Source organism: Microtus ochrogaster, chromosome 18, assembly GCF_000317375.1.
Source record: "Microtus ochrogaster isolate Prairie Vole_2 chromosome 18, MicOch1.0, whole genome shotgun sequence".
In the NCBI taxonomy this organism is placed as follows: domain Eukaryota; kingdom Metazoa; phylum Chordata; class Mammalia; order Rodentia; family Cricetidae; genus Microtus; species Microtus ochrogaster.
The window spans coordinates 30,934,487-30,957,713 of record NC_022020.1 but is presented as its reverse complement, the minus strand read 5'-3'; the positions used below and the strand labels follow the sequence as shown (position 1 = coordinate 30,957,713).

Here is a 23,227-nt window from a genome sequence, read left to right as displayed (position 1 = left end):
GAGTAACTATGGGTTATGGTATGCCAGGTAGGTACGTTTACAGTTTTTGTATTTGGTTACTCTGTTCATTCAGTTTGGCAGTTCTAGAGTGAAATGAAAATTGCATTCAAATAATTTGTTCCGTAAAATCTTAAGTAGAAATTTATGACCATACATATTTTTATATTTTGATTGTATAACCTGAAATAGTTTTGAGGGTCATCAAATGCTATATCCAGTCCTTAGTAGAATAACTGTTTCTGAACGAATATGTAAAAATGCTTTTCTGTCAATGGAATGACATTTTTAGGAGCAGTTCCTCTGCACCTTTGCTGTTCAGTCTGGGAAAACCCTAGCATATCTGGTTACTTACCCCAAGAACTACAGCCAATTTTGAGACATTTCTAAATATAAACCTTTTTTTTTCAAAGATTGGTACAAAAGAAAGCTAACTTTGTAGTGAATCAAATATTTTGTATTGATTGCATGTTGAAATTATATATTTTGGAATGTATTGAAATAATTGTATTTTCATAAACTAGGCATTTAAAACAATTATTAAAATGAATGACTTCTGTTTTTCTAAACTTTTCAATGTGGCAGCAGTCAAATTAATGACAAATACTTGTATCATTTTCTGAGGCTCAGTGCATTGTGTGCACACTGATCATAGGCACTTTTTCTTACAAGTTTCTTCTGACCTCCATGAACAAAGGATGATCTGATCTTTCCAACACAAGGCTTTGGCCTATAAAATACTTCATGTAATCAATTTATTTTTTATTTTCTATTACTAGAAAATGATACATTCTAAGAGTTTAAGGGTTTTTATTTTGTGGTTTGGTGGTGGTGGTAGTTTGTTTTTTAGGGTTTTGTTTTGCTTTGTTTTTGACAAAAATACCAGGGCAAGAGGTTTATAAAGACTCCACATAGCCATGTCATGTTCACCTTTTTGTCTAAAACTGGCAGCAGCTTACTTAGCTCTTTGCCATTTTTATGGTAGAACCTTAACAACTACCTTTACCGTAAGATGTTCTGGTAAGTCTTAAGGACACAGCTCTCACTGGGAATGCCAGCAGTGATGGTGGCAATGGCTTGTTACTCATCCTTTAGGAAGAGCTCTATTCAGATATAACTTACACTTCATAAAATCTAATGTTTGAAGGCACCGTACTCATCAGTCTTGGAGATCATCGGACTTGTGTAAGCATCTGTGTCCTCTCTCTAATTTCAGAACATTTTGGCTACCCTAAAAAGAGCTCTTGAACCCAGTAGCAGATCCTACATCCCCTCCCCTACAGCCCCTGATAGTCACTAATCTATTTTCTCCCTACAAATCTGCCTACTAACTTTTCAAAAAGTAATGGATTTTTTTTTGGTCTGGCTTCTTTCACCAGCCATAGTTTTTGTTCAGTTTCATCTATGACATGGCATGTATCAATACTTCACTGCTTTCTCTTGCTAAATGCTATTTCAGTGTGTGTGCAAATGTGTGTGTGTGTGTGTGTGTGTGTGTGTGTGTCCATCAATCAACGGGCATTTGTGTTGTATCCACTTTGGGGTTATTTTGAATAATACAGCTGTGAACATTCACGAACAAGCCTTTTTGTGCTTTCTGTTCTTTTGACTGTGTATAGGTGGTGTGGCAATCGCTGTGCCCTGTGAAATGGCAAGGCTTTGAGTAACTGTGACATGTAGTGTGACTACACTCTGCAGTCCCAAAGTCCCAAGGATTTTATCACATCCTCACCAACCTCACAGTTATGATTTTCAGTTGACAGAATATTCACCCTGATGAGGTACAAATCAGAAATCTAGAGGCAGGTAGTTTAGAAAAGAAACTGAGGAGAGCCCATTGCGACCCTTGCTACTCACCTCCACCAAGCACAGTGGTTAAGGGTATGGGCTTCAGAGACCCAACGTGGCTGAGAAATAGAGACTCCTATTTCTCTGACAGGTCCCTTCTTTAATGTTCATCTACCTTCAATAAAATGGAAATTATTATAGGGCTTACTTTAGGAACTATAGAGAGTATTCAGTGAGATGGAGAAAATAAAGCCCTTTGCACAGAGCCTAGTGCCTATGCTCATTAAATGTTAACCATCATTATTGCATCAAGAACTCAATAGTTTCTCAATATGTGAAGACACCATCATTTGTGCAACTAATTCTGTTAATGGATGCTTAAGTTGTTACCCACTCCTCAAACAAGACTCTGAGAAATAACTTCATGTCTAAGAGTTGTTTTTTTTTTTGAACCTTACCTTATTTTCTAAGGGTAACTTCTATAAAGTGATATTTTTGGTACATTTTTTTAGATCTACAAGTTGTTTTTCAATATATTCTTCTTTATAAAGTATACTAACGCTTTGCTTTGTGTATGATAAGCAGGTGCTAGACAGTGCCCCCAGAGAGCTGCTTAACTGGTTTTGGAGATCATTGCTTGTACTTAACAAATATGATGCAAATTAAAACTACCCTGTACAAGACAGCCAGTATTAACTCCAGAACCACTGATTGAGAACAGTTTAAGATGATGTTTTCTTTCTGGCCCTCAGATCTGGGCTTCGGATTTTGTGCTTTGGCTCTGTTTTCATCAGCACCACAGTAGACAAGAAGAGGAGCTGCCAATGAATGTTTTTGTAGATATTTTTGATTCACACCTAGGCTTATCAAGGCAAGGCTGAAGAAACTATGGGGCCTGGACTGTGGAAAAGGAAGATTCCTGTAGAGTGAGATTGACCAGCGTTTCTTACACTGTGGGGTGTAGGAACCTTCCAGAAGCAATCATTCAGGAGTCTACCATGATAATGTCATAACCAACTTGAAAGAAATCAAAGGATTCATAAGATTTCTTCTGATAGCCAGGCAGTGGTAGCACATGCCTTTAATACCAGCACTTTGGAGGCATAGGCAGGTGGATCTTTGAGAGTTCAAGGCCAGCCTGGTCTACAAGCTAGTTCCAGGACAGCTAGGACTGTTGAACAGGGAATCCCTGTCTTAAAAAAAAATAAATAAATAAAAAACTTCTGATAAATATGAGTAATCTTTTTGTTAAAAGTAAGAATTTAACAGTTGTTTAATATTGTCATAGAAATTCCTTAAATAATGGAATGGTCTGGAATTGACTCAGTTTAGGAAAATAGTGTTGAGAAATAAGACAAAACTTGGAACAGATAATAGGCGGGTGCAAAGATAGCAAGGGATAGGTGCAAAAGGGTAGGAGCACAGGGGTGCAATAAAGATACTTCAGCAAGGGATGGGTGCAGAGGGGTGCAGCAAAGATACTGCAGCAAGTGGTGAGTTTCTATTGATCTGCTAGTAATTGTTTAAAGACTGGATCTCACATTTAAAAAATAACAACTTGGTGTACATAGTTATTCTAAGAAACTTATTATTTCTTTGATACAACTGTCATCACAACCTATTTCAGGTCTTATACCACCATCATAACATCACTTGAGACCCGACTGGACAGAGATGTGCATCCTACACATCTTGGTCCCAAGTTGTCCCTAATCTGAAGTCCATACAGCACTGGGAGGGCCGAAGACTTTTGTAGCAATTCTTTTTCTGTTCTGCCAGTCAGCTGACATGGAGACTTCTTATTAATTATTAAAGCTTGGCCTGTAGCTTAGGCTCGGTCCTAACTAGCTCTTATACCTTAAATTAACCCACTTATATTAATCTATGTTTTGTCATGTGGCATTACCTCTCTTCCATCTTTTTCTCTGTGTCTCCCACCCCTTAATTTTTTTTCTCCTCTTCCTTTCTCTCCCCAGAAATCCCACCTATACCTATTGCCTAGCTATGGACTGTTCAGCTCTTTATTAAGCCAGTCACAGCAGTATATCTTCACACAGTGTACAAAGGTCCCACAAAAGGCTTTGTTTTCCTTTCCTAAGTGAAATGCCATGCTAAAGAATTACTCATGGAGGATTACATGCTGTAGCATGCACAAGAAAGAATTACAAACTTGCTTGACATTCAGGAAGTCAGTCTCTGGGCAGCCAGTGCTTAAACCACCTCAGAGAGTAGGGTGGACATTGGGTGAGTGGAATTCCTGGGAAGGAAATCCATGGGATTCCTCCATTGAGGAGGTGTAGTTAAATCTGAAGCCACAGAGGCACCAAGAAGGAAAAGTTCTCTTTCCTCACATTTATATCAGCATTATAGCTTATAGGCTTCTTTTGCAAGGTACTAAAATATCATCTATATTGCTTCTAGCTGTTCATCAAGACAACCGGAGGTCATAACACTCTGGTTTCTAGGTCACTTGTGTTCATGGGGCAGACCGACGTGTAGTGTGCCTCTCTAGCTCTCTGCAGACAGAGGTCTCCATGAAGGACTGTGGAGAGAAAGCCATCATTCATCTGGAGAGGTCTGGCTTTAGTCCAAGCCTGGACCAAGTGCTTCCCTTACATTGTCTCTGAAGCCACTCCACAACCCTGGCAAGGGACTGTTAGGGCTCTGGCCTGCTTTGTAGACACAGAGGCCCAGAGATGCAAAACTGCTTGCTGAAGCTCAAGGAATTCATAAATGCCTGAGCGGGGGTACAAACTGGGACTGCCTGACACCTTAAGACTGCATTATAACTCAGGAGACTGGAGTGGATCAAAGGGTTTAACAAAGTTGTGGTTGTTTTAGGTGGTAAGGACATAGGTTGTGCTCAAGGGTCTCAGTGTGTGTCAGAAGCACTAGCCTACCTGGGCAAGCAGGGAGAGTTGTGTTGGGAGAGGAGACCAAGGACAAGGGTGAGGAAGAAAAAGATGTATCCACTTCCTGTTGTGCTGAATGGGGTAGCATAGGGGTGTGGTGTACTTGTAATTGGCTCTTTTTATCGAGACTCAAGGCTGAATTAGGTCAGCCTTTCCGAGCTCCCTCTACAACCCCCTTTGGAGCTTGTGGCCCACTACTTAAACTATAAATTGGACGCTAAGGCCCGTGATGATGGAGACTAGCTAGCCATCTCACAAACTGACGTGTGGACTCTCCATCCTGGGTCCTCGCCTGGCACACGAGTGTGCTGGAAATCAACGGTGGTGATACGACAAAACGAAACGAAACCTCTAAGCAACGGCGAAGCATTCTTTCCAGATGTTATTTTATTTTATTTAAATCTTCACAGAAGTTTTATAAAATTGATGCCATTTTTCTCCCTAACTTATAGGTAAGAGAATCTGTGGCTCAGTGAGATTGTGTAACCTGCTCGCAGACACAAGAGTATAATAGTAGGTAGATGAAATAAGCTTTTCCTGATGTCACCGCTTGATACTTGATGTTATGCTATGGTCTGTCTATTTGAATATTTTATTACATTGTGTGTGTGTGTGTGTGTGTGTGTGTGTGTGTGTGTGTGTGTGTGCGTGAGACAGAGAGAGAGAGAGAGAGAGAGAGAGAGAGAGAGAGAGAGAGGAGAGAGCAAGCATAAATGTGTAAGTCAAAGGATAGATTGTGGAGTCAGTTTCTCCTTCTACTATGTGGGTTCTAGAGATCAAATTCAGGTCATCAGGCTAGGGTGTGGGCACCTTCATCTGCCGAGCTATCTTTCCAGCCCCCTTTCAAGGTGTAGCCCATGCTGGCCTTGAACTTATGCTTCTTCTGCTCCTAGCCACCACACCGGTGGGCTTGATTATAGGATGTGGCCCACCTCAAAGCTCACATTCTTCTGTGAAGAAAGGAACTTTGTTTCATATTGTCTGGACTCCCAATATTTAGACCAATGCTAGCACATATCAAATGTCTAGTAATTTTTAGTATACATACATGTAGGACTGAATGGGAACAATTATTCCCATAGCAGCAGGAGGTATAAGCTAGAAAACTGCAGGCTGACAGTCGATTGTTTCTGCCTGATTTTTGTCAGAGATAGAGGAATAAAAGACTAAATACCACTGACTATATTCAATAGTTTACTTATTTACTCAATGTGTATTACCATTCAATAAGTATAAGCGAGCATCTCTAAGTGGCAGATAACCTGATCTTGGAGACATGATGAAAATATTTGACGATAATAATGATAAACAAATGCTGGAAAATAAAGTGTCATTAAAAAGGCAAAAATAATTGGAAACAATAGTAGAGGTCTATAGTGTGATCTCAGTGACGAGAAACAGCCTTCCATAACTCTGAAGTCCACTTAATGAGTGGAAATGGAAGTCCTTCTCGTTTGCCTCCCTATGACTTGTGTTTTTTGTGTTGAGGAGGGGATGCAGGCAGAATATTGCAGAACATACCAAAGGGAAAATTTAGTTGACTCAGAGGCTAGGGGAAGGTTGTATTTCTCATGGCTTACCATGGAAAATTCCTCACACTTAATCTGACCAATAAGCCTGATCCCACAACATCATACAGCTCTACATCATACAACTCATCAATCCAGCCCATATTCTAAACTGACAAGGCAGTGAATTTCCCAATAGGTCCTCAGCCCTGCTGTTGTATGCATTCTCAGATCGTTTCATACGAAGGCAAGACACCTCTGCTCCCTGATGCCCTGAGAAATGGACTTGTCCTTTTCCTTCTCTTTCTTCGGTACCACATGCCAGTCTTCAAGAGAAGCAGAAAGGTGTCCCTATGGGAAGCCTGCAGCCTTGATGAGGCTCCCAGCTCAATGTGCAAGATGCCAGCAGTAGAACAACCGTGAAGCAGATTGCACCAACTTATACCAATTCTCATCTGTCACTTAAATTTTACATGTGACTTCTGAACAAAGAGTCAAATGAGCATGTAAGATTTAACAACTACATGAAACTAAAATAGAACCTACTGGAAGCCCACCTTTCACCTCCTAATTGCAAGGAAGCATTTTGACTCCCCTCTTCCCCAAAAGATGCAGTTACTTTCTTGGGGTGGAAACAATATTATTTTTCACCCACCAGACACATCTATTTTTTTTTCTTTAAAACCTAGTGGCAATTCCCCACCTCAGTTAAGGACTTGTTTTCCCATTTTTTTTAAAAAAAAAAAAAAAAAAAACTTCAAATACTTCTTTCTAAATTGTGTTACCCGAAGCATTCATTGTATGTATATAATTAACTCACAGGTCCCTCAGGGCCCATCTGGCTAAACTCGTGGAGTTTAACTGAGCAAGACATTTGCTGATGTCTCTCCCTACAGTGACACTGAGAGAAATGCATACTGCTTCCTAAGGAAATCAGAGAGAAGTTCTTTTCCAAATTGCTCTTCTCGTGGTTTGGACTGCTCTGTTAAATTATTTTGTTTGTTTTGTAACAGTAACAAGCTCATTTTCTTTCGAATGTGAAATTTGCCATTTAGGGAGGTGTAGGCTGAGGAGTGGATCCTGCCTTTGCTCTGAGCTGAAGAAGACAGGTCTTTTGTATGTGCCATTGGATTCTTTAAAGTCTATACAGGTAGCAGTGGCTCTCGTCGGTCCCGGTCTTCCTTCTGCATTCAGGGACCTATTATGCTGAGGGCATACGGCAGACATTCTGAAGAAGCTACACCTGAGCTGAGAAGCCCCTGTATCTGTCCAAAAGAAAACTTAAAGGGCTACAGAGAGTGCGCTTCTTCAGTCATAGTATATTGACCCATAACTCAGCCTGTATTATATAGACTACATCTCTGACTATGTAGACACTGATGCATTTCCGAACACCAACATGTTAATGTTAGACCACTTGGAAAGCAATGGGCATGATAGCAGTCTCAAAGTTCTGGCCCCTGCTCTGCTCTCTAGTCCTCGCAGAGAGGGCTAATCTTTGAATAAGCTCCTTTTCCAGCTTTCTCCAGGTTTGGAGCTCCAGACCTCTAGCCCTTGAACTTCGGTAAGGGCAGTCTGCTTCACATCCCGTTAGCAAAAGGGACCTAGATGTGGACTTGTACCCAAAGGAAGCTGCTTCTAAATGTAGACCTGAATGAAGTGCAGGCAGGTGTCTGGAGCAAAGCAATGAGCTAAGGGTCTCTGAGCACAAGCCCTGTGCCACCCTTGGCTACGTGGCACCAGAGGGGAGAGGTTGAAATAGCGCATCCACAACCACTCCCCCCCCCATCCCGCCCCGTGAACCTGCAAGCTAGCCACTCGCTGTCCAGGTGTCCTTGGCTGCTGCATGCACACTTCTGCAACAGAGAGCAGCCGCAGCCTCTGCCTGGACTCCCACTGCTGCTGGGGAAGAGTCCTGGGGCTGCTGACGCGGTTGGGAGGAGCCTCGCCTTTAATGCACCAGCCGCCTCCAGCCTCCTGCAGCAGGAGCAGCAGCAGCTGCGAGTGCGCGCCTGTGGGTGTGAGGTGGAGAGCGCTGGCGCTGGCCACAGCGCCCTGCCTAGCTCCCTGCCAGCTTTCCTAGCCCCCGCCTGTGGGAGCCGCCCTCCCGTGGGACCAGCACCCTCGTCTCGGCAAGGCAAGCCTGAATCCTGCCCCTGCCATCTCGCCACTGCAGTGTGGGTCCGGAAAGGCACCATTTTGTCGCGGCTGCCCGCTCTCCCAAGGGAGGAGGGCTCTCCTTTTTTGCATTTTGAAGCCACTGCCTACCAAGGGGAACCTGTTGGGCATCTCCCCAGCCCCGCTTGGGAGTGCCTCCTGGGCAGTCGGGCAGGACCAGACCTCTTGTGGGGGACCAGGGCTTCCTGGTACCCGGAGGCAGAGGAGGCAGGCACAGCATCCTCGCTGGGAATTGGAGCTGAAGTAAGCGCACCGTTCGGGAGGAGCCACCGCAGCCGCGGAGAACGGAGTGGAGGAGGTGACAGCTCCATTGCCGGGTTTTTATTTTCTTCTCTCTCCGCCTCCCCGTCTCCTCCTCAGGCTCGGACCATGGTGCAGTCCCACTGGCTCCCCTGCCCCCCTCTCCTGTGAGACTGGCTGCGGGGTGGGATCATGGATACTTGTCTGCTGGCTTCTGGTTCCCACGCAAGTAAGCCTGCTGTCAATGGAGGAGGACATTGATACCCGCAAAATCAACAACAGTTTCCTGCGCGACCACAGCTATGCGACCGAAGGTAATGCCAGCTCGGCCGCATTCCGCCGCTGGGGTCGGGTGCAAGTTGCGGATAGCTGTGCTTCGCCCAGCGGCCAGGCGCCTAGTGGCAGAGACTCCTCCGGGCTCTGGGGCTGGGGCTGGGGCGGGGGCTCAGACTAGGCTCACACCCGAATTGCCTAGGGATCAGCACATCCATCGGGGCTCCGTGACTAGAGCCCCAGTTCAGCAGCAGGTGGACCAGGTGCCCCCGGGAGTTAAAATGGCCTTTAGGGATTAGGCTTTTCAGGGCGCGGCTCCCAGGCAGACAGATGATCCCAAGGAAGCAGATGACCCCTTCTTGCCCTAAGATGCTTACAGGAATCTTGGACTGAGGGAAGAAGGGAGGGGGCCAGTGAGACCTTGATCCACCCCTCTCTGGGTATAGTGTGATACCATGGCTCTCCGTGGCTGCAGTGAATAAGGGCATAGCTTTATTTCTTGCCCATTCATCTCTCTGACTCACTGGCTTACCTGCTCAGACAATCACAACCCCCTAAAAGCCCTTTGCAAAAGTGGGGGAGCTCTCTCCCCCTGGAAGTACGTTAGCCAGAAAATTTTAAAATGTAGCAGGGGAATCATGTTCCGCGGCGAGCAAACGAGGCTGACACGTGGGGCGAGCAACGGGATCCGTGGGGCCTTTAAAAATCACCATTATGAATTCTGCAGCAGTACTTTCTGCTGAATCAACAGCCAGCAGAAAGCAGGAGTGTTCAGCAAGCTGAGCTTTGGCAAGAGGTGAAATTGTGCTCGCTAGCTCTCTCTCTCTCTCTCTCTCTCTCTCTCTCTCTCTCTCTCTCTCTCTCTCTCTCTCTCTCTCTCTGACTGGCTCGCTCGCTCGCTCGCTCTCGCTCTATCACCAGCCTAAGCACTGGACAAGCCTTCAGGGAAAGTCAGCAGGTGGATAGCACCCTTCCTTTTGTGTACAAGACGTTTTAGTTTCATTTAAATGACACAACTTTTGCATTTGAGCTTCATTTTCTACCTGTGGGTCTTGGTTTGGCAACTAATACAAAGCATTGCATTGTCCTATGGTCATAGCCCAGCCCGTGTGAGAAAGCGAGTGTGAAGGTGCTTAGGGAAAAGGTCCTGGGGCATTTTAGCCTGAGGTGGTTCTTCTAGAATGCTGAAATTTCTGTAATGTTTAATCATATCTGAAGAATGCCAGAGAAAGGCAGGAGTTCAAATAAGAGTGCCAGCCCTGGGGAAAATAAAAAGACACATGTGGGGGGAGGGAGTCATGGTGCCACCCTCTGCAAGCATCTCTGGAAGTTTAGCTAGAAGAACTCCAAGTGCTATTAAAAACACTTCCTTCATCACCATGTCTGGGGACCATTGAGTCCACCACGTCTGTGGTACCAGATGCCCTGCAAGCCCTGAGACCCTGGGGATGAATTTTAAGATGAACCACCCATCCCTGCCCCATGATGAATACCATTGTTGCTGGTTTTTTGAAACTATTTCCACAGCGGCGGTGTGATGTTAAGTCTTTGTGCTTTGTGACTGAGTGTGACCAGGTAGCATATGACATCTAGGCTTTCCATCCACCAGAGCAGCCAGCCTTGAGTCTGTTAGCTTTGTGGTGAGTGGGGAGCTTTCTGTGTGTGACTACAAAGAACGAAGGTTGCCTTCTTTATATATCCTATATTACATTGGACAGGCAAAAGGAAACCTAGCAAAGTGAGAAGGTGACTGAGCCAGGTGTATAGGAATGTCATTTGTGGAAGGAGGAAGTTTAAAATGATATTCTTTATTGTTTCCAGGGTCTTGAATACTACCTTTGTACCTATTTAATTGCATGTTTTTTTAATAAATTCTAATTCTGGATGAAACATTTGAGTTTGTATAGTAACAATGGGGCATGAGCTTATAGAGCAGAGCTTTTGATCTTTTCTGGTGTATATAATCAGTCTCTCATAAATGCCTGTACCTGGTCTTAGTGAAGAGTTGGGAAGAGGGGGACATGGAATAAAAGCTTGGTGGTGTACGAAACTCTCTCTAGTCTTGGTTTATTATTTTTCAGTTGAGCTGGAGAGTAGAGAAGGAACCTATCTGCCGCTTCTAATGAACATTTGGGGAAGTGCCAGCCTGCCCCCAAGAGAGCACCAGATCCAAGTCTTCTCCCCAAAAGTTCTTTTTCTTCTTGACAATTTAAACCCACTTACTGGTGGGTTATCTTCTTCATCCTTTAGTAGATAGTATTTCTCTGTTTCCTTTATTATCTCTCTACATTTACACTTCTACATGCTCAAATACAGCAGACTATTTTCCCCTAAACTCTCCTTCATGTTTTCTCTGAACCCCAACCCCCACCCTGCTTTGCTTGGATCACCCCACACTGCAGTGTTCTACAGTGTTCTATTTCAAGCTGAAAGGGGTTTGCTGTGTAGTTACTGTGAAGGACTCCAAGCTCAATTTGCATTGTAAGTGGTAGCTGCAGGCAGGCTCATCTGACTAAGAGCAATGTAAATGCTATGATCTCTCTCTCTCTCTCTCTCTCTCTCTCTCTCTCTCTCTCTCTCATCTATCTATCTCTCATCTCTCTCTGTCTCCTTTATGGGCCATCAAGATTACTACTCTCTCCTACCTTTTTCTGTCTTTCTGTCTTTCCTTGCTTTCTCAAGTCAGGATCAACATCCTCAGGCGTTTTCTACCCCAAGCACTCTCCTGAGATTTCTCTGTGCATTTCCACATATCCAGAGTGGGATGCCAACTGAAGCCCCTGAGGCCTGGAGATGTTGCTAGTTACAAGGCCACCACCCATTTAAGAACACGTGATTTTCAAGTAGAGACCATCCTAAATCCCACATGTTTTCACTGGGAAATTCTGCATGCCACCTCCTACCTCCTATGACCAAAAAGATGACAATGATTTCCAGAGTGTATGAGCTGAGTTTCTTTCCATATGGAGTAGAATTCTTCTCAGAAGTGATTTTTAAATGTGCACAGGGGTGACATATAATGGGTGACAGAGTTGGGGTAACCATAAGCTTAAAGTCAACATACTGGTCGGTCAGATGTGGGACTCAAGATTCTCTAACCAAGGGTTCATGTCTTGGATTTCTAAGATCTAAATGGGACCTTCTGCATTTTTAGATGTCTGCTGGAGTAATCAAAACTCCTGTTTTCAATACGGCAGTCTGTGGATTTTCTAGAGTAACCTTGTACTTCCAAATGGGGTCATAAAGGACATGGGATTCACAGCTGGGCAGTGGTGGGGTACTCAGGAGGCAGAGGTAGGTGGATCTCTGTGAGTTTGAGGCCAGCCTGGTCTACAAGAGCTAGTTTCAGGACTGCTAGAACTGTTGTTAGACAGAGAGACCCTGTCTCAAAAAAACAAAAACAAACAAACAAAACAAATAGAATTCACATTAGAACCCCAGAAAAAATTATCTGATACAGAGCAAGCATTCAGGATATCGGCTACCACAAATCAGCCCAATCCACCATAGCTGTGGCATTCACCTGTGCTTGCACATCAAACATTCTGTCTTGTTTAGATCGCATATTGATTGGGGTATTTTTGAGGGGAAGAGTTATTAGAACATGGCAGAAGTCATCCTCTAGCCAGAGAACTTGTCATTTAGCAATTTTCTTAATCACTGGTTAATTGCTGGTTATATCTTGGCATCAATGAGCCCCATTTTCTCCCAGAAGCCTTAAGAAAAACTGTCTTGTTTATACATTATTAAAGAAAGAATGGATTAACTTCTTCATGTGGTTCCTACTGGTTATGGGTTAGGGTTAGTCTTTCTAGAAATATCACCTGACTTTCAGCAAAGGTTAAAATAGAAATGCATGTTCAAATACAGACATGGCTTCTGCCTTCAAGAGATGTCCAGTCCAGCAGGAGAGGTAAAACACTGGATGATTACTTTAGCAAGTCAATGTGTAGGGCACACCCATGGTGGAACATAGGTCTAGTCTAGATTAGGATCCAAGGGTAGGTTGTCATTTGGCAGCTTTAAGTTGTGAACTGAAGGATGAGATCTACATTATCAAGAGCCAAAGGTGTCTTAGGGAGAAGGGACAATGGGCACAGGAACCCGGAGATTCAAAACCAACTAACATAGTCAAGGAATGGAGAGATGACTATTGTTGGACTGTAGGGGATGAGTATTTAAAAATGAGGGTGGAGTTGGTAGTGATGTGGAAATACACCAAATGCAAGAATGATTAATGGAAGAACAGAGGATCGGGTAAATGGATAGCAGTATGATAAAATGCTCTGTAAGGTTTTAATGATAAGACCCAAGTGGGCCCATGGATATTCACTATAAAACAGTTTTGTTCGTTCTGCTGCCTGTTTGGAAATTTTCTTAATAAAGGATTGGGTGAGGGGAACCTGAAGAGATATTCAGGGGGCAGATCCTATCGAACCTCATTGCTCAAAAGGAATTTGGATTTCGTCCAAAGATGGATGAAAAAACCACTAAAGGATTTCACTAAAGGAGAAATATCAGTTTTGTTTTTTCAAAAGCTCAGTCTGGCTGCTGGGTGGGGTTAGAAGGGAGAATATGAGCTGGGTAGAAAGGGAAGCCGGGAGATAAGGAGGAGACACATTTATACCCAGGATGATGGCTGCAGTAGACATGGACTGGGAGGTGGATTAGAGATTCATCGTAGGGAAAGACTGTCTCAGACTTCCTTGATAAGATTGTTTGGGTGGGAATGCAGTAGCTGGTGCTGAAGACAACTCCCAGAGGTTTGCTTTGAGGATCCACACACAGGATCCTTGCAGAGAAACAGGAAACATACTTTGGCAGTTGGTAAGTTTTAAGAAAGCCATGACACATATAGTTTTACATCAAGACACTAAAGCTGTGGTTCTCAACCTCCCTAATGCTGCAATCCTTTAATACAGTGCCTCATGTTGTGGTGACTCAAACCATAAAATAATTTTGTTGCCACTTCATAATTATAATTTTGCCACTGTTATAATTTATAGTGTAAATATCTGATATACAACCCCAAAGGAGTGGAGACCTACAGTTTTGAGAACCACTGGTCTAGAGTAGGCAGTTATCTGCCTCTGATGCTCAGAAGAAAGTCCTAGACATAATATTTAAATTAGATTCAATAGTAAGAGAATATTAAAATTATCTGAAACCGTGTGAACAGATGAACCACCTGAGAGAAGAGTATTTCAGAGAAGAACGTGAGGCACTGAGTGAGAAGTTATCGAGAAACTGATCCTTGTTTGGAATCAAGAAATTACAGCAAAAAGCACTTCACATGGCAATGGGGGTTTTGATATCATAATGACCCAAATACCAAAAGTTTCCGAGTACACGTCACGTGTGAGCAGGTGGTAAAATAAAAAAGGATCCAGGCTCAGATGTGCTGAGTTGGAACGTCTTTAAAGTTGAGAGCTGAGGGAAATTCTGCAGCATCAAGCGCGGGATTCCTCCTCCATCCTACATAAGCTCCAAAGGGAATACTGTGATGGTTAAATCTGGGCAGGTGTGTAAAGATGACTTTTAAGATGAAGATACAGGAAGGCACTGGACCAATAAAAGAGGTGGTGTCCCACAATAGAAAGCCGCCTCCAGTCCCTTCAATTGCTTTGGTATTTGTATGCTAATGGAAGATCAGGATGGTACACTTCCAATGCATATGGATGAGACTGTAAGCTCTCAGAAAAGCCTGGAATGGAAGGTAGGAAGAAGCTGCCTTACTCCGCCGTCTGCTATTGTCAATGACCTTTCTGGGGACAGGAAATGTTCTGCAACTCAACATAATAACCAGAGTGCATTGAAATTACCAGCAAGTATTCATTATTAGCAACCAGGTCTCCAGGGGCAAGCGCAAGCCCTTTACGAGTGCTGGTCAGAAATATAGCAGTGAACTTGGGGTGAATATTATTACACCAGTCCTGTCAAAATATTGATAATGCTCAGTGAAAAGAGCACAGCTATAGACTGACATCCTTAGACTCTGACATTTGCATTTAAGAAGAAACCACGGGTCCAATTTTGACACCAAACTGAGGGAAGGTGTCATGAGTCCTGACTACAATCGAGGCGTTTTCCTAGGTGTTTCTCAGGTTTACTTGTCTAAGCTCCTTGTGAAAACTGGGAAAGTGGTTGCATTAATCAAGTATTAACCTCATTTCACAATAATAAATTCCATGATACAAAGAACCAAACAAACTCCGCAAACACATTCGTATTGCAAACATACTTATTTAAGCAACATGACCAGAGTGGAGCTTGTGACAGCCTGGACTCTGGGCACCTGCTTTTTGCCCAACTGTTCTGTTTCTTGTCCAGATCTTGGGAGAAGGAATTCAAATTGAATTCTGCTGATGACAAATACCCCGCTATGCTTAGCCAGTGCTTCTGGGTTCCCTGGATGGAGCCTTTCCCAACATAGCATAGCATATTTCTGTGGGCCATCTCTAGCCTCTCACTAAGAAGGAGCTAAGTTCCCTCAGCCAGCATTAGAGCCCCTGGCTAACATACTCCTATGGATTAGTTCTACTCTCTAATATGAAAGGAATGAAATAGTTATGGCACTAAGAAGTCAAGATGTGAGAAACTAGCTGGAGTTTTATGAACAACATTTTCAGTGTCTCCCACACCTCCCACACCTCCCACACCCGAAGATATTGACAGTGAGGTGAGTTCCTGGGCTGAGCTGAGGCACTGCCATCTGCAAAGGCTGGTGACAACCCCTATCAGTGCCTGGACCACAGTGAGAGAGTGGCAGAGATGCTGTGTGGTGCGTCTTCTTTTTGCACACAAATGTGAAGGTGCCTGAGGCCAAAGCTGCTCTTCGGCCCACTCCCCCAGCCTTTATGACAGGAAGAAAGGTTCCATCTGGCTTGTAATCCTCCTCCCAGGTCCTTTCTTTTGCCATTCCAATGGGAACCGAAAATCTCGCTCCAGGGCCTGACTCAGCTCTCCATTTGAAGACACGAGTTAGTTCTCAAAGGTCACTAAAAGTTCTGTCACCAATAACCTGGGAACCCTCAATTTTTTAGGCTCCAAAGTCACTAAAGATTAGAAGTAATGATATACTAGGCATATGTGCAATCCAAAGAAAACAAATTTGCATTCGCTGATTTATTTGGAGAATGAACGAGCCAACCTGGGCAATGGGAAGGGACAGTCAGATTATCAGGACAAACCTTCCTTCCTTCCTTGTGACCATTGCAAAGAAGAGAGGAGGGTGTGGGGGTGCTCAAAAGATGTGTGGCATTTAGAGGTGGGACAGGCTTTGACCAGAGAAAGTTGAGATCTGAGAGGTGGTATATGCTTCCTGGGGCTGATCACTTAAATGAGTATACCTTGTTTGTTTATTTGTACTTTTGTTTTTGTCTGACAATTTTTATAGTTTTAAAGGTCTTTTTCATGTCTGAATTTTTTCTTGCCTATGCTTTCTAGTGACTACACAGTTTTCTGTGTTATGACCGTGCACACAGTTTTACTTACTTGTGAATGGATGGTCAGCCCCTTCTGCATTTGTATTATAGAAACTGTCGCATCCTCTTTTCTGGGTTTATCATCTTCAAAGATGAGATAGATGCTGATTCATACTTCGGAGGAGGAGGGTAATAAGACACCCCCCCCCCCCATATCCTCCATGTAACCTTTGGTTATGCAGTTAGCCACCAAGGGCCTTAAAGGAAGAGCACCAGGCACACCACTACCATGAATGCAGAACTGTGTCTAAAATGAGTGTGGACCTGAGTATCCGTAAACAGGAATGATGGCTGGTGGTTGGAGAAGGCTTTCTCTTTGCCATGGGCAATTGGTCCTCTAGACTCTCTTCCCATTTTAGCCCTCACACTTCCGGAGCCAGTAATCATCGTGTCTCCCTTTAAACGAAAAGTTTAAGCAGAATTGAGGTTACTACCCTACAATAGTACAGCACAGATCACACCCAAATCTGCCTGATTCAAGACCCCCGACTCAATGCTGCAATAGACTATCTCTACTCAGTGGGTCAACCATAACTACTGAAAACTGAAGTCACGATGGCAATACAGTTTTCTGAAATACTCTCTGATTCAACACCGAACAAAGGTTCCTGTTTTTATCAAGAGCCCACTGGTATAGGATGTACCTCAGAAGCCCTGGGTAGGAGTCCCAAACCCGCCACAGTAATTAGTCACTTTGGGTCTCTGAGCTTCCCCTTCCTAATCTGCTACTGATGAAATTGGAGGTGGGGGAGGGAAGGAACAAATCTGTAGTTTTATTGGCTGTAAATGTCTGCATCAATTTCTGTCCGTATTCATGATCATCTGGGTCTCTGGTATGTTCAGATACTGTGCTCAAGGGGTGGGCTGGGAACCCAGGCACAAGCTCTAAATGGCTCCAGAAGTCCAGGTCTGGCTATACTGAGGGGCCAAATCATTCTCCTGGCAAGACGGTACCAATGCAGCCAAGAGGTAGAGCCAGAAAGGGAAATGTCTCTTTGCCAAAAGCTGCTGCAGATGGAGGAGCCAGTCTGTCTGGGCAGCCCATGATTTTGAGAGGAGCCATTTGGCAAAGTTGTTGGCAGGAAGTGCCTTGCAGCATGGATGCTGGAGGCAGCTTTAGGCTGGAGAGATTCCGGGTTGCGGCAACGGTGGCTGGTGGGACAAATAACCATCTGGTGAGCAGAGTGCTGCCCACCTTGCTTTGCTGACAGGGAAGAGCAAGTGCCAGCCGGAGAAACGGAACTCTCCCTGACAGGATCTGACAGGCACAATAGACTCTCCCCTCTACACCAGACTCCATAGAGAGTTGCAAATCCCTTGTGCCCTTTTGGAAATCAGGAAGGTCACAATATATCCTTCACTGTCACCATGTAGAGAGCAAATCTACTCATTTAAAACAACACTGTGGGCTTCCAAGGATAAAGCAGGGTGTGCTGTGAGGGGGGATGGCTGCTGCAGTTCCTGCATCCTTGATCCAAAGCATCTTCCCATCTATTTGGGCAGATGACACTCTGCTGATCTCCAAATGTAGTTAACCACACACACCATGATGTGTGTGGCTACTGTGTTTGCCTTCATATTGTCAAAAGATGACCTGGGTGGCTCTTCGTGCATCTTTGCCAAGTTTTTTTCTAATTCAAAAAAATATGGCAGGCAACATGCATTGTTTTGATGTCGGACGCACAGAAGAATTGTTCTCACCCCATGTGTGACAAAGAGTTGAGAAAATTCAGAAAGCTATCTCATTGATAACAGCATTCCCTTTTAGGAAAAGTACTAGTTAATTGCAGAGAAAAGCAAAATGTGTACATGTTGTATGAATCTCATGTCTGGAGCTATAGTTTTCTTGCACACACAAAATCCATTATGGTAAAGCCCACAGCTAATTTTTATGTACTTGAGCAAGATACAATGATAAATATATGTGCATAGTCACCTCATAAGCTATCTTTGCTGCAGGTGTTTATGATTGTCTACTGCGTTTCAAAACATTCTATTTACTTTTCATTGGGACAAGCATTTTCTTTCTTTTTCAAAAACATTCTATTTACTTTTCATTGGGACAAGCATTTTCTTTCTTTTTGCACCATTTTTTTTTCTCATTTAGCCTGATATGTTCCAAAATAGACATCAAGAGATTTGGGAACAAATACTACTGGTTTTCAAAAAAACACACAGCTCAAGAAGAAAAGCAGAGGTGTGCCTACTCCAGAGAGTCACCTCCTAAAGTAGCTTTATTTACAATTCAGGATACTGGCCCACTTCTTAATACTTCTAAATTTCAGCTTTGTGTTGGTATACAAAATAAGAGCTTTCATTATAACATTTTCACATAGACAACTGTATCTTGCTTATTTTTGCTCCCTCAAATAATTTTTTCTCTATTTTCTTGGTGTATACATATGTAATGTAATATATATATATATATAATGTTGTTTTCTGTCATATAAATATATAGATAGTTTAATCTAGATTCCACACAAAAGATAACCTGTAATTTTTATGTCTAAACCAAAAGCATGCTTTCTTAAGCAAAAATTTAAGTATGCTACAATGGCTTTTATTTAAAACACAAACCTTTTAGATTTTATATATATGTGTGTGTTTGTATACATATATATACATATACATACACATATATACTGTAATGTCATAATTCCCTATAAATAACCTATTGGCGTGAAAATCTTGTATGCTTTCCATTTTGCACAAGTATATGGGTGTTCTACATAGGAGTCAATGAGCTTTTCCTGACAAGTACCAGAATATATATATATTCACACACACACACACACACACACACACACACACACACACTTTCTCTATCCCAGTAGCTCAACTCTTTCATTGTAGCTTGTGGCAATGGGTGTGTTCCAGTAAGATTAGCATAGTGTGGAAAAGCACTGATGTTAAGAAAAAACCAAGTACATTCACACCAGTGGGTGTTCAGTGTGTAGAGGAAAGCATAAAAGAAAATCAGTTCTCCAAACTAATTAATATCAATAGTTTTATATATTTCTTCCAGGTGTTTATCTCGCTCTCTAACTCTGTGTGTGTGCACGCGCGTGCATATGTGCAGACGTGTACATGTGCACAAAAAATAAAGATAGACACACACAGGGATGGACAATTGAGGGAATTCTAGATTGACATGTAAAACAGTACCATATCTGCATTTGTCAGTTTGGATTCAACTATGGGGGGGTGCTGTTTTATAACATCCTATAGTAGAATCATATTTACGATTCCCTTAATGTCATAAGTTCAAATTATGCCCATTTTTCTTATAGTTGTATGATAAATAGTATGTTGCCTATAAATCATGTCTTATTTTTTATAACAAGCTTTTAAAGACACACATGCTGGGTAACATGACTCAAGCAGCTATGTTTCTGAGATATTTTTATCTTTCTGAGATAACTGTACCAGTGAATTCTTTCCAACCTCTATGGTGTGTTCCTACCCCTGTTCTGGCCACCGTTTGCCCCAACTTCTCATTGCCACAGCGTTTTAGGGTTTTTAAGTTCATCTCAGGGAAGTTATATTGGATGAGAGTAAGAAAAATTTGATAAACTGAATTTTAATCTAAACCTTTTGGCCCAGGCTCTCTTGGAGCTCTGGCTCCTTTGCCCTTTCTGAGCAGAGCGGCAGGCTCAATTCTAAGCCATCAAGTGCATGGGTGAGCAGCTTGCTCCCTGGGATACAGTCACCCACTTATGTTAAATAAAATTACTTTCGTGGTTCCCAGGCATCATTTGTAGATGAGTATGTGGAACCTGGTGACCCAGAAATGTTAATTTTCCTCAAACTAGTAAGTAGGTGACTTCAAAGAATTATTGACCCAGTGTGACAACCAGTGTGGTTGTTTAATGAGCTGACCTCTCTTGGGGCACAAATTTGACATTTCTAAAAGCTGTGCCTTTATTTTTTCTGGTTAATACAATGAACATGTAGTTGAATGAAATTTGAACTCAGGCAAGGCTGAGAGCAAAATTCTGCTCTTTGTTGTCTTAAGACTTCCAAACATCACCAGTTTCCCCCCAAAATGGCACTGTAATTTGGAGGACATGAGAAAATAGTGTAGATCAGATCTATTTGATATATGTGAATAAATTATGACTGCCATGCTTTGGGCGGGTCTGAGCCCATTTTCAAAGCCTGCTGACTGTCTGAACCTGTGCTGTCTTTAGGCTTTGCCATTGGAAATCAGTTGGAGGTTCTGGTTCATTTGGTTTGGATATTTGGGGCATTGCCTTGGAGTCCTGAAGTCAGGTCCTTTGAGGCTATTTTAAAATTAAGTTTTGAAATTTAAATTTAACATTTTCTGAAACATTAAAAATGATAGAGTATATGTTCTACATGCTTAGTTCTTAAAATTTAAAGATGGATAGAAGGATGGATGGATGGATGGATGGATGGATGGATGGATGGATGGATGGATAGATGGATGGATGGATGGCTGGCTAGATGAATGGATGATGGTTGGTTGAGTGGATAAATATGTATGGGGGTGGGAAGGAAAACCAGGGTTTCCTTAGAGAATAACTAATGATAAGGCATCTTCTAGAAACAGTGAGCTTCAATGGAAATTTGGCAACATAGTTTTAAAATCACCCTTTATGATAATATTAAATCTCCTAATGTTACCTCCCTCTTCTGTCTTGAAGGTAGGAATTAAGGTTGCACAGATATGTGGGACTCTGCTTCTGGGAATTATTCGATGGTGGTAGCTTAAGAGAAAAACCATGACTTCCCTAGGACTATGGCATAGCATCTAACATCCCTGGTGGTGCCTCAGTTTTAATCTATCTCCTGACCCTGTGCAGAGCCAGAGATGGAAACAATGCTGAGGTCTCAGCAGGACCTGAACTCTGTTTGTCACATTGTGTTTCTGTTGCCAGCATGCTTAGTCAGTCCTGGAGCATCCTCGGCACAATATGAAATGGAAATTTTCCGATCGGATTTTTCCCCCATATATCTTAGAAACTTGGGTTAGAGCCCACTTATGCACACCAGGTCCTTTTCTTTTTCCAGTAACTTGACAAGCAGGTTGCCTTTGGGTCCCTCCCAAGGATCATTTTGATCTAGACACTGGCACATGCTGAAAAGGCAAAACCTTTTTTTCTCTTGTTCGCCCTTTAAGAAGGTTAGTCTGCTCATGGTGTTTCCCCTGTGAATGTTAGTGTTTCCTGTTTGTCTGCTCATCTTCAAACTACCTAAGGTGGATGGTGCTGGGTCCCACCACTCTGGATCGCTTGCTCTCTCTGCCCCCGTGTACACTCCTTCCCTTCCCAATGCTTCCACATGCTCAGTCCCAACCCACAGATTCTCATCAAAGTGTTTATTTCCCCCCAAATGCCCTAAGCTATCGACGGATCACAATTTTATGGAGCACAGATATTCTTCCCACTTCATGAGCATGGAAACTGAGGTCCAAGTTCAGTCAGCCAGGGAAAAAGGTAGATGCTGCAGAATTCCTCCCAGGCAAGGCAGACCTTTTCTCAAAGGCAATGCTTTCATCTTTGCCTTTTAGCTTACCGCATGGGAGGTAAGGTTGTCCTTGGCTTGGTAGATGCTAGGCAGATGCTTTTAAAACTCCATTTCACTGGAAAGGACATGGTTGACTCCACCGCAGCTGCTTGCATGGTGTTGCTGACAGGCAATGCTTTCATCTTTGCCTTTTAGTTTACCGCATGGGAGGTAAGGTTGTCCTTGGCTTGGTAGATGCTAGGTAGATGCTTTTAAAACTCCATTTCACTGGAAAGGACATGGTTGACTCCACCGCAGCTGCTTGCATGGGTGTTGCTGACATTCCTTCCTATCGGGGACACACAAGTCACATCGACCCCTTCTCCAGTGGTTCCTGTGGCCAACAGAGGTATAATCCTGCCAGAGTTCACTCTGGGGAACCAAGGAGTTTATTGGACTCCCTTACAGAGTGCGGATGAGAGGTTACTCATCGTGTGTGTTGTCCCCCTGCCCCAGCAAGGCCACCCCTGGAAGCCTTTACCCAGCAGGAATGGAGGTTTCTGCCTAGTGACTTAGGTGGAGCCCCCTTCCCCTAGTCTTCCTTCCTCTACCTATATATAGACACCCTCCCCCAGCCACATGCAGTTAAGTCGAAACTACATGCAAGTGGTAAGGAGAAGCTGGATACTTAAGTGAGGGTCCCATGAGCCTCCCTGTCCCTCCATAAGGAGGCACAAACAGTCAACAAGCCCAGCTGGGATAATCCTTTTTGCCAAGGGGCAAAGCTGGACTCCACAAGATGACAGCTGCTTGGCTCAAATGAGTAATTTGCATGGGAATTCACACTTGTAGAGATTCCTGTAAAGATGTTGAAGTTGAGTCCTCTTACCCCAGTTAAAGTTTAAAGAAGCAGAGGGGCTGTCAAATGATGCAATATGTGATTTTTCTAAGGACTCAGACCCTCTTCTGCCTTGTTTCTATTTCACACATTCATTTTTGCTTATTCTGTTGTTCTATTCTTAAATCATTCAGCAAGTAGTTATTGACCATGCAAATTTGCACCTGTTTGAGTCGGCGTGCTGTGACACTCATAAAAAAAATATGAAAAGTTGTTCATATTGGTTCTGATAGGCAAAATATCCTTTGTATAAGCAACCCCCCATATTTTAAGGAAAATTAAAGATATCCATGATAAAATGGCTGTGGACATAGGGTTTACTTATATATACTTGTATGTGTGTATTATCATATAAGAAAGTCAGCTATCACCTGGCGGTGGTGGCACACGCCTTTAATCCCAGCACTCGGGAGGCAGAGACAGGCGGATCTCTTTGGGTTCGAGGCCAGCCTGGTCTACAGAGCTAGTTCCAGGACAGGC

The 23,227-nt window shown here is 43.2% G+C and overlaps 1 protein-coding gene across 6 annotated transcripts in view; it reads left to right on the top strand.

The window, feature by feature from the left end:
• Ppp2r2b (protein phosphatase 2 regulatory subunit Bbeta) overlaps positions 1-23,227 on the top strand; it is a 399,374-nt gene that overhangs the window by 144,092 nt on the left and 232,055 nt on the right. For 2 of the 6 annotated variants that reach the window (XM_026783466.1, XM_026783467.1), the window contains exon 2: positions 8,744-8,937. The exons of 2 other annotated variants lie outside the window; for them this stretch is intronic. In XM_026783466.1, the coding sequence (XP_026639267.1) occupies positions 8,744-8,937 (194 nt within the window). Of the gene's footprint in view, positions 1-8,193; positions 8,627-8,743; positions 8,938-23,227 lie in introns of those variants that run through there. 2 more of the 6 variants (XM_026783470.1, XM_026783469.1) reach the window with 2 other exon arrangements.